Here is a 12,736-nt window from a genome sequence, read left to right on the forward strand (position 1 = left end):
ACCTTCTTTTCTTGATGTTATAACTTGACATTATTTTAACATACAAACACACTATTTGAAACGTTATTTCATGTAGTTTTTAACTGTCAATTTATTTGTTTATGCTTCCAAGGCGATTTTTTTATTAAATAACACCTTTTATTAATAACATACCTACGGAATTCCCTGTATCCTGATCAGTAAAAAGAGTGTACTCGAAAACAACTACGCACTTGGAATCAACTTGTAATTAGACTTAGAGGTATTTTTACTACCTATCATCCGTATTTAAATATATAATGTAACCTTATCGTCTTAGTTGGATTTAAAGTTCTTGAAATCAAATATGTTCGTTTCTTTAGCACTTATTGATAACTTACTGTCCAATTGGCCTAAATTATATCATGTGGTTAACTGCAGGGTCAGTGCACTAGATATAACAATACTTGGCAGATTCTCGGTCCCAATTGTAATTTTTGAAAACATGAATAGTATTTAACATTCCATGCATTGCTCGATTCATCAACAGTACTTACTAAGTTTTACTTGTTGGCATCGACACAAAGATACGTGCAACTTTTACAGTTTTATACTGACGTTGATACGATCCACTTTTGATCAGGATTTTTAATACCCTAGACCCCTATATAGGACGCCTTACGACAGAGGCATATGGGCTGATCTTATTGCATGTACATGTGTATACTAGAAAAAAGGTTTAAATTGTCAAACAGTTGGTATACAGATCAATCAAGTAAGGCATGGGATATATATTTAAGACAATTAAGTGTAAATTAAGACAATTATGGTTAAGTGTTTAATATATACGTCTTTATTCTCCGATTATTATGTTAAATTACAATACAGACATGATATCGTGTTATACAAGGCACATCATTTTTTTGCAAACAAAGTACAATGGCTACATTGCGAAATTATGTTATAAAACAGCTACAATACATTGAATACCATTAATATATGGCTTCAACAACAAAAGTGTACATGCCAAAAAATATACTGTAATGTAGTACATGGCATATAAATGGACAGTCTGTCATTGGTCATAGACATCGACGAAGCAACTTATAAATCACATCTACTACGATGCTATCTTAATCCTGATTGTTTGTTTTATTCTATATATATTTGAAGGTAATTTATAGACGCAAGTAATGGTAAAAGATCAATATGCTAGTAGCATACACAATACTGTAATACTTGCATCTAGAAAATAAATGGTCACACACAAAACACATGTTGACTAGTGAGACATTCAATATCAGAGCATAGCTAATAGCTCACTTGTCAGTAATAAGTGTATGAAAATAAGTTTTCTACTGATTTCTATCTTATTACAGTGCATAGCAGTACGAATAAAATAGTTTCATTTACATTAACCTTGAAATTATTTACTAGAATGTACCGTGTAAAGAATTCGTTGATTGTTGTACTATCATATAAATTAACAATGATGCAACTTAAAAAAGGGTATAATGAATTTAACATTGAACCATCCTAATGTAAATAAGTAATTATGTCTTAGATAACTCTTCGTAGTTAAAAGTGACAAGCATGTTGATAATTGCATTGCATTTAGTTATAATTACATTTTCAAAACATAGATAAGCACATCGTTCAATAAATCGCTCTGTTTATGCTCGTGCTAATATCGCTATTAAGACAGTTGAACTCTTACAAATCTACAACATTGTCTGTTTTGTATTACTACTGCAGGTTGCACCAAACACAAACTGCCTTTGAATAATATAGTAATAAAACAATGAAAACTGTAGGGTCAAGCAAGGTTGTCAAACATATAAGCAACAACTGTCTTAAGGTTAAAACGCCCAAAGGTTAAACAAATAGCCCCAAAATACACCACATGATGTACACAAAACGTACATACAACACAGTTTGACCATTCATGTATTAAAAGCTTTACACACAAACAAAAACACATTAATTATTTATGTTGGGGTAACGGAATTAAAATTGTTAGTGAACGACGAGCTCACTATGCTTTAAAGCGTTTGTATGCACACAGAGCCTCACACACAAAAACAAACATGTATCCCAATAATATCATATTTGTCTAGCGCAAGTATATGGAGTTAAGGGTGCAGAATACGTTAAATGCTACTGGGTGACTCGGTCGGGCATAGAACCATGACCTTCTGCACAAAATTACTACCCTTAATTTAGCAAACTAACAAAAGACGTTCGAGATTTTTCTGGTCGAGGATTCAAAACTTGGTACAAACACAAAGTAACATCTTGCTCTCACCGAACATAAAAAAGACGTTAACCCATCATTCATTAACATTAAGAAATATATGTAAACATGACATTACAAGCATGTGTGTGATAATGTGTGTATTCAAATCTTATACAAGGGTAAATATCATAGTATTATTATTCATGATTGTGAGCATCAATAAATATTAAAATGAAAACATGACAATAAACGGGCACAAGGTGCTTAGACAATGATTACATTTTAATGCTTACGAATTATACAGGGCTGTATCAAAGACGAACTATTAGCGAGCAAAACAATCAAAAACAACACAATTACAACCATACTGGAAAAATCTGATTTGGTACCCCCTGCCAAAAGAGGCACGTAAAACAACGTATTACATACATACGTATTATTTATGATATTGTAAAGTTGATTACATCACATGATGTCTTTTGTAAGGCCCAATAAAAATACATAAGTACATTTACTTAAAATTGAAATAAAAACAATCACAAGCTATTTGACTTGATGTTTTACATCAACATGATCTAAAATGTATACGCAAAGTCATGATGTCAGTAAGCAACATCGCTCGGGTTTTTTAGTGAAATGTACGGATATGAGCTATCAGTTTTTCGACATATTTATAATGATAGGTATTTAAGAAAAAATCAAATCATGTTTTACACATAGTGGATTTAACATTTCATTAAAATGCATAAGATTGACATATCAGATTTAAACTTATAAAACTATTATATGAACAAAATGTCATTGAACTCGCTGATATAATATGATTAACATTATACGCACAGTTAACGCATGCTCTACTTTATCAAGAAAAATACACCAGAATATAGCTTCTATTGATATTCGGATTGAAAAGTTTAACTCTTAGCGTGTAGTACTGACAACTAAAGCTTTCATGAAACGTAGTAATTTGTAAGGTCGGTAACAACAACATGTTCTGTTCCAAGTATGAGTAAAACATCTCATTTAAACATCCTTTACAACACGCTTAATTATTTTATCAGGAAATCTTTGAGAAAAATGATATCCATAACAGTCGACCACGGACAACAGATTGACGATAATATATATTCTACATTCCCCTCTGTTTTGCCCATGTCTACAAATCTGCTTATATTTTATTTAAGAACTCAGCGAAGCTTCTAGAAAGCGTGGACCTGAATTTATAAACCGTATTTAATGAACGACATTTACCTAATTTAAACATAAGTATATGCACAATACCCATCATGACACTGAATAGCACACAATAGAAAACTGCGGAATTATATGTAAACCAAGCTACAACATCATACGATTTAACGATAAAACTTTTGAAACAAAATTATCAATGTATCTAGATCTATGATTTTAATACACTTTATAACAGAATGATTTGCATGCAAATTGTAAAAACAATATATTTATTTGATATCTAAAATATAATTTATAATACGGATGATTATGTTTCCATAACGAATTACATTTCAGTAAAGTAATTATTATTCATAATGATCTCAAGATATAAAAACTGTCCTATGTAAACTGGACCAAGTCATTCATGGTTTGTGTTGAAACAACCCAATGTCGTTATGAAGAGTTCAGTTTAACCAAAAGGCACAAAATCAAAGTCGTTGATTAGGAGAAATGTTTTAGATTGGCATGACATGCTATAAACATTCAATAAACAATACCAGGATGCATTGTTTTCAATATATGACATTATCATTTGGATTGAATATTACATTTACATAACACCAAAGCAAGTTACCGACCGTCAACTGTAAAGGTCTCATACAGCACCTCAGTCTGATCTATATTCGCCTCAGTGATACCTTTGGTTGACAGCTCCCATTTCAATATCCGTATGTGATTATCGTAATCCGGTGCCGAGAATATCCTAAAAATATAATTCAACTACATATATACATGTATTCAACGTAATGCGAAGGAGATCCGCAACTTTGAAAGATTTATGGTAGACTATAACTATACAGACACTGTTTATTTTATTGGTAATATCTGAGGTCACGCTCATGTAGTAAGGATTCGCGAGTTACAATATTAGTTGGATAGTAACGTTAATAATATATAACTACATGTTACTTATACTTACAACGTATTAAATGATAATTTAAACTTTGTTTCAAATTCAATGTATAAAGAAAAAAGCAAACTGGTTATTCTGTACACATATAGTTGATACTGACCTTTAAAGCATATTACATTACATATAAGAATACAATTCAATGATTGTGGCTGACGTAATTAGTTTTGATCAAGAGGACGTACCTACAATGTAATTTTATAGTAGTTCCTGAAAGTTTGTTGTTCACTGATAAAACTCCGTATCTCATTGAATTGCATAACATTAAATATGTTTATATGCTTTTTTTTCACACATTAAGTATGTTAAAAATGAAAATCGTCGCACGCATTTGAATTAATAAGAGCTTTCTTAAAAATTCGCCTACTTAACTGTATTGTTTTTGTTTCCTTATTTTTCACTCCATGAATATATAATGTGAAGACAACCCATAGTTCAAATGCTATTGTTTTGATTTTAAAAACATATCCAACTTAGCATTAAACACACATGATATCAGTCGTACATATGGACGGTATACAAGCAATATAATCATTTAGCAATAATACAATAATAAGATGCTCAACGCTCGTCCGTTTGTGTTCACTGTATCAGAGGGCATAACTTAAACGCAATGCGATGATTGGACTTCTAACACAAGTAAATAATCTTTATGTGAATAAGTGTACAGATGTTTACGCTCATAATTTCTACGGTTGTGATATTACGACTTACAATTAAACGTGTATTGAACTCAATTTTAATATTTCGCATGAAAAAAACCACATCTTTGCATATTATGAGTATAGAATAGAAAGTAATATTTTTGTCAACAGGTCTTTTTTCTTAAAAAAAACTTGATCAATGTTTGCACATATGCTATTAAATCAGATTCAGCACTTGATCCTAGAAAGTAACCCTGTGATTTTTGTTTTAAATTTTGAATAATTAAATTAATTCTGATAGGGCTGTTAAATGCAATGACAATTAAAAGATAAAAGAAACGAAAGAAAAAAGAATATTTAAATGAACTTAAATAATATATCACAGTAATCATGAATGCCATACTACTTAAAGAACATGAACTATGGAGTCATAAGGTGTGTTATGTCAGGATTTTCAGTGTCTGTGTCGTTAAAGATATAGTTAACTCCTCTGCTATGTATCTTACTGTTGTTCTGGCACATGATTCTTAAACACTGAAACTTGTATGATTCATATCAACGACTACGAAGTGGAGGACTGCAGTATTCTACGTCAGATGAAACACCCGATTGTCTATACAATGACAAACAAAAGTTAACGTACAATTAAACCGGGATATACGACCTCCCGCGGAGCATGCAACAATACGTCATTTACGCAGAAAAATACATGTTAATTATTTTAAATATATACCATTTAAAACTGATGTCGTTATATTTAGGAGTTGACTGCAAACACACTCAAGAATCTATGGCGTCAGTTGTATGACGTCATCACTTTCGAGCTTACCGTGCACCTTTTGATTAAATATGAGTTCATTGACTGAAACAATAATTAATTATAAAAAAAATCATTTGATGAAATGTGTTTGCTTCTCCCATTGATTCGTTTCGCGTAATTACTATGAAACGGGTGGAAAACACGTCATGATTGGTGTTGCGGGAAAATCAGGAAATTATTCTTTGACTGACGTTACACACTGGATGTCACGTAACGAATATGGTCTTCATTTTAAACGAAGTCTACATTAATTTTAGACTACATGGACGGTGACGTCGTGCTCCGTGAGCCTCGTATATTGTTTTGTATACTATAGAATCCATTATAAACAGAACATGTTAAAAAGCATTGCATTCATCTACTAGATCATTTGCGATCTGGTTTTCAATAAAAATAATTATATTGTATGAATATTGTATGAATAATTAAATAACAGGTCTATTTATTACGTTTGTTGTCATTATCCGCATAGATATTGACATGAATATATATGCCTAGTACTGAATATTACAAAAGAAATTATTCTGTACGTCATTTTCATAAGACCCGTAGCTATTATTATTTAGTATGAACCAAATCGTAATTATTCCCGTAATGAGCAATATGATATCAATACTTCTAAACGCTGTTTTCTACCGAATAACTATATTGCATGATTCAGAATCCTTATTTTACATTCTGCACCACTCTTCGTCAGTGAGATGACCATTGAGGAAAAGTAGGTTATTTTAATTTATCAGTCAATTGCTTTGTGCATTTCCCGGGAAGTTCAAATTACAGTATCAGACGAATATAAAAAAGCAAAATATATTGTATACATGCTATACCATTGAAGTAATGTTCAATTTATGCTAACTTGTTTTCGGAAATGTTTTGAAACAAATACGTTCGAAAATTGGGAATTGACATTTCCCTAATGAGCGATCAGTTGTGTTTATTTCTAAAAACATCTTCAGTGAAACATATACAATTTGTCCTTACGATCAATTATTATCTGTCATCATTTACAGATTTTAAATGCCGTATTTATTCAGGTAAAAGGGAAGTGAATGCAATTAACTTGAAAGATTCTTAAAGGTGATATTTTCATTCCTTACTATGAAGTTAAATATCAAATGTATATTTAAACTGCTGATATTTCACAGATAAAACATCTTATTTTACCGAAAAACATGAAAACAATCATTCATACGCCGTGAAAGATACATTCATAAGCCGCTCAAGTTATACGTCATGTAAACCTTACTAATTTTACCTATATTGAACTTCCCCATTGAAAACGTTATAATTTGTATGCATTCAAAAATTGCTTACCCTGACAACAACTACCCAAAACATGGGCATCTTTAAAGAAACGACATTTAGTACATATTTCCCCTACTTCACAACAGTTAATAACGCTTATCCCCTCCTGAACAACCTTTGCGGACTCTTATTATACATATAAGATTATTCTTACGGTAGTTTATACACTAAACCATTATACAATGTGACGCCATCCAGGACAACTTTTTCATCCTTCCCAATGTTGAACATCACCCCTCTCCTGAATGCGGCCTTTAACATTCTACATAGCAGCTGGCCCTCAGTGCCGGTACTCAAACATTCTGTGAACGTGCCGCCTTTATACGGTTTTCCCGGGGACGGATGGTGCGTCTGCAAGTAGGAAGGACAAACGTTGTAGTAGACGTGATGGAATGCATATAACTACTTAGTACAAGAATACAAAACCATACAATATATTGAACATGAAAATTAACTGGACAGGAAAATTGATTGCCAGATACAAACGAACCATTTTGATTTTAATTTAAGTATCCACGATATTTCTGTTCTGAAAGTATGTTTTTCGGCATATTATTATTTCTATACTGTACAATAAAGGCGGGAGGATAAAAGGAAGAATATGATTGATTTAAGAAAAATGACATTAAAAACAAAAGCACGGGCATTGAAAAAGGTTTTGCGTATATGGAATAAATTGCGATATCTACAAGTTTAAGTGTTTTAAGAAAACGTTCAGGAAAAATAATGATTATATTACGTTACTGTATGTAGGTTATATTTATTAAATTAAATAACCAAAAACAAAGCAAAGTATGCTAGTGTAATTTATTTTTACTCAAATACAATATATATCGAATATCGAGTAGCATCTATACAACAATAGACATTAGAAAGAGATTCTATGTGTGTTCAATCATTTTACCAATAACAATTTGATATGCTTGCCTTGTTACGTGTTAGGGATGTACAATTACATACATTATAAAGTATAATCACAACCTTTTCCAAGTATTTGCAAGTAAAAAATGACAATTTCAATCTTCACAATCAGTAAAATGTGTTTTATAAAAATAAACGAGGAAAAGCAATCAGCTTTCTGTATGACATTTAATGAATTAGTGGTAATGCGGAAAAATATCAATATTGGATTAATTTAACATCGGCGCAAAAGTGATCAGTGTTTATTTCTAATGACATGATACTTTTATCTAACTTGTTTGGATGTGTTTTTGATATAATTGAAATTAATACGTTGAAACATTTGTTGACTTAGGAATTATTTTTTATAATTTTATCAAAATAAAGATTTGTTTTAAATTCAAAAAACAAATACTACCGCAATTAATTCCAAGTAAAAAAACATAATTACGCATGGAACAAAGACTCCTTTTATTCTACGCCTATATCCAAATGTTCAATTTAATAGGAATCATGTCATTCATTTAGCTTGTGTATCGTAGTACATGCACTCCGAGTGTGTCATTTCGAGTGGCATTACAAGTTGTTTATTCTATTCTATGTATGTCGACATGAATACTATCAACTGTCCTAATGATATCATCATGATATGTGCCCTGTTTAAGCAGTTTGAAAATTCCCGTGGCAAAAATAGTCGTATTGCATGTCAAATAATCAATGTAAAACTATGTATTTCCCTTTCTTCTAGTGTCTTCTTAGTGTAATCGTCTTAATTTATATAAGTAATATCTTAATTTATGACAATTGAATCAAAATAAGTTAATTGTTACACATATATTCCCTATCTACGTTCAATATAATCATATCTTCTATTTAGTATTAATAATAATGTAATTTTCTGTATTCCACAACAATACACTTACATAGAAAATCGTTTGAGGCTCATTATGATTGTTTTAATTTATAATTTCCCATTTCTTATAAAAGTATTTTCGAGAGACTCCGGCTCCATTCTCCTACACCCGACATAAAACCCTTTATAAGCTAGCGATTGACATAAACCATTTTAAAAATTATTTATGATGTATTATGTATGAGTGTCATTACATTAAGATAAAGACTATAATTTTCTTTACTTATGATTTAAAACTCTTTTCAGTGTTTCGCCATTAAAATGCGTAATTTTGCGTTCAGTTTATTGTTTAATGTATATATTCATGTTTGAATGCACTAAATGTTTTAAATAGAAACACACTTATTTAATAACTATATTATCAACTAGTTATATAATTTTATACGTTTGAGTAAAATGAATAAGAAGAAAATTAGTTGCCCTTTTGTGGAAAGGAATAACCGCCAGGTGGTGTAAGGCAATCAGGTTTGGGGAACCGATACATTGACATCGATACAATTGATTGTTAAATTTGAGGTCGTACCGGGCAGTATGCAGAAGTCCGTGTTAACTGAAGTGACTGGACAAAGCATGATTGTAATCCTCTTACAGAGGTTCAGTCGTATTAAAAATATGAGCGTTGTATTTATTTCAAATTTACATGTATTATCATGATGATTCAAACTATGTAGTGGAAAAATGGGGTATGTAGAAATTATGAGTTAATTCAGTTCAAACATAATTTGTAACAAGTAAAAAAAATGTTTCTTTTGTTTTTAAAGGCATCAATAAATGTGTGTTAGATGAATTTATTTTCGCCATTAAAATAATAAGTGCTTCTAGTTGTACTTAAAAAGTGCCTGTTTCGTTGACATCCTATTTAAGAATATAAAGGTGACATTTTTTATTTTGTTTTGCGAGAAACACGTAGGAGAACAATGGAAAACAATGAGGTCAGGGCTGCACGGATGTCGCGGTTCTACCACGTGACTGTGAACAGATGATCTGTTTCACCTCATGTCAGTTGTTCTTCATTGACGTCACTTCCTGTTCAAGTGCCGCGCTCCGATGGTGTTCCCTCGCCTATTGTAGTTTACTGTTATAATATTACCTGTAAGCGTCAGCCGTAGTTTTGGAAATATAGGCAACATATACAGGTAAGTATTATAAATGAAATTTAGTCTTCTATCTGAATTGATCGAGAAAGATTTGAAGCAATGCTGAATAAATCTAGATTTTTTGGTTTTGAAGATTTTAAATTCAGAATATTGGCATTAAAATAAGTGTTTTGCAAAGAATACTTATTTAATTATTTCATAAGTTGAGTTGTTAAGAAACTGAGAGATATGTAAGAATGTTTTATGTAAGTTTCAGTGATTTGTTCTGTATTCGCTTATAAATACAGATATTATTTCTATACTTGTTTTCATAATTGTAGTACATTTGGCTTGGCTGCCATTATAATTGCTAGGCAGATGAGTTACCTGTCCTGGCTGACAAGCCATTAAAATATGTTTTCATTAGAAACAAAATGTAATGTGTGGATTGCGTTTAGTTCTGAAACAGTTTGAATGCATCTCTTCATGTCTTATGATATTCTCATTCATTGGCTGGGAATGTAATTGGTTGGTTTGGTTTACCAGCAGTGTAATATCTTTACACACCTAGCCGAAATAATTCTACATTTTTAGGTTTAGAAGATTTAGAATTCAGAAAGTATGTTTAAAGAATATTTATTTAATGATATCAAATAAGTTGAGTTGCTAATAAATTGAGAGATACGTAAATGTTTTATGTTATTTAGTGATTTGTTCTGTATTTTATTACAAATACAGATACTAGTATTGTAGTTATCATTGTTGTATTGAATTAGTACAATTGTCTTGGTTGCCATTATTATTGCTATAAAGATAAGTTGCCTGACAAGCCATTATACAATGTGTTCCTTAGAAAAGGTTTGGATTTGTGGATTGTGTTTAATTCTTTTACAATTTGAATGCATCTGATCATTTCTAATGATAGTGTAAAGATGTGTTATTGAAAGAATGGTGTACACAGTTATGATACCCGTTATGTTACTGCACTATAGAATGATTGCATTCTCAAGGATAATAATCCAAAGATCATTTGAGGGGCATCGCTGATTCGCGGCGAGAACTCCAGAGATGAATAAGTAATACTTAGATGATATGAAGCATATTCTAAATGATGAAGAAGGGACAGAGTGAGTTTCAACACCACTGGTTGACCTATTGTAAATCATGCAGGAAGTATGTACTGAATGCGTGGCAGAACCGGACTTTTAAACACGAACGAGAATTGAAATTCTTAATGGTTAAGCTTAGCACTTAATGATTGCTTATTAGCAGTTTCTTTGACTGAAAACCAAGGCTGTATTCTAATCATATTATACGGTGGCTTCACAAGTTACGGTACTAGTAAATATGCAAATATTCCTATACAGTTATAAAAATAGGCATTGATGATTCATGGAGGAATCGCCAGAGATGAAACATAATGTACACTGTACACGGTGGAATCACCTGTGCTAGTCTATATGTAAATATTGTTATGAAGTTAAATTATAAAAATCGGCATCGCTGATTAATGGCGGAATCGCCAGAGATCAATCGTTAAAGTACACGGTGACATCACCAGTACTAGTTTAACGGTTTTGTTTTTGTTTTATTGATTCATACGAATGTATAATTTCTAAGTCATAAGCCATGATTGTTAACCGATTTGATTTATGTGAATACCTTATACATGATGTTTGTTTTTGTAAAAATATTTTTGTATATACGTCTCTTTTTTGCAGACACACAAGGAAGACGCTTTACCAAAAGGCTTGGCGGGCAAAGTGGATCTTCTCCCGAACCTACTACAGAAGTGGATGGCCACATGCATTATTCATTAATACGGAAGTTGTTCTTTTAGTTAGAAAGTTGGATTTAACTTACGGTTTAGGAAGAAGGATTATTTTGCCTGCTTAAGTTTTTACATTTCCAATATATTTATTTTCATTAATACGAAGTTATAAAAAGGCAAGTGTTTAGAGATGGTTTCATCACTGGCTTTAGGACAGAATATTTGAATGTTATATATTGTATACAAATTTATAAACAAAGAACAATGTTTACACATATAGAGACAGTTTGATGATTATCGTAGCTAGAACTCGTTCGAGGTTGTGTCAAGTTTTACTAACGATTCATTGATCTAAAGTGAAGGATAAGTGTATCCAAATTTATATTGTCTATACATGTTTATGCTGTTTATTGATATCTTATACGAACATGTGAGATGATTTTATTCCGACACATACTCCTCATGTTGACGATGTTTAGAAATATAGCTTTGATTCAATTAATTGTTTAGTTTTATAAGCAAATGTTTATGGTGAACAGTTTTCTGTTATTGTACAAATTCATTATATAAATGCTCTATATGTTTTCACTTGTCTACAAAAACATAGCGATGTAATATACGCTTGTATGACTTGATATAGTACATATACATGAATCATGTAAATGATATGTTTTCTATACTCATCGTTCAGGAGCTTATGAGTGATGAGGCAAGACGTCTAGTAGTACAAGATAAGTGCCTTAAATCTTGATGCGAAACGGGCAGAGGTTTCTGACTTTACCCAAGAAGGACGTTTTATCTCAGTTTTCCCTCGGCCAGTCGACCACGTCTGTAAGCGCCATTTTTGTCAATCGTGCTAATTGATTACCCAAGTGCTTCTCTGATTCCTCCAAAATAATATCATTGAAAAAGTAATGATTTTGCTGTTTTCTAGAGGAGGTTATAGAATGATACTTAGGGAAATGATTTT

At 31.5% G+C, this 12,736-nt stretch overlaps 1 protein-coding gene across 23 annotated transcripts in view; it reads right to left on the reverse strand.

Annotated features, from left to right (window-relative positions):
* Window positions 1-788: 788 nt before the first annotated feature.
* Window positions 789-12,736, reverse strand: part of LOC128240768 (uncharacterized) — a 30,704-nt gene continuing 18,756 nt past the window's right edge. For 22 of the 23 annotated variants that reach the window (XM_052957603.1, XM_052957608.1, XM_052957621.1 and 19 more), the window contains 2 exons: window positions 7,261-7,457; window positions 789-4,130 (listed from right to left, as the gene is read on the reverse strand). In XM_052957603.1, coding sequence (XP_052813563.1) covers window positions 3,998-4,130; window positions 7,261-7,457 — 330 coding nt within the window. In that variant the 3' untranslated portion in view covers window positions 789-3,997. The remainder of the gene's footprint in view (window positions 4,131-7,260; window positions 7,458-12,736) is intronic. The other variant, XM_052957616.1, reaches the window with a different exon arrangement.

The sequence above is a fragment of the Mya arenaria genome, chromosome 7 (genome assembly GCF_026914265.1).
Source record: "Mya arenaria isolate MELC-2E11 chromosome 7, ASM2691426v1".
Taxonomy (NCBI): Eukaryota; Metazoa; Mollusca; class Bivalvia; order Myida; family Myidae; genus Mya; species Mya arenaria.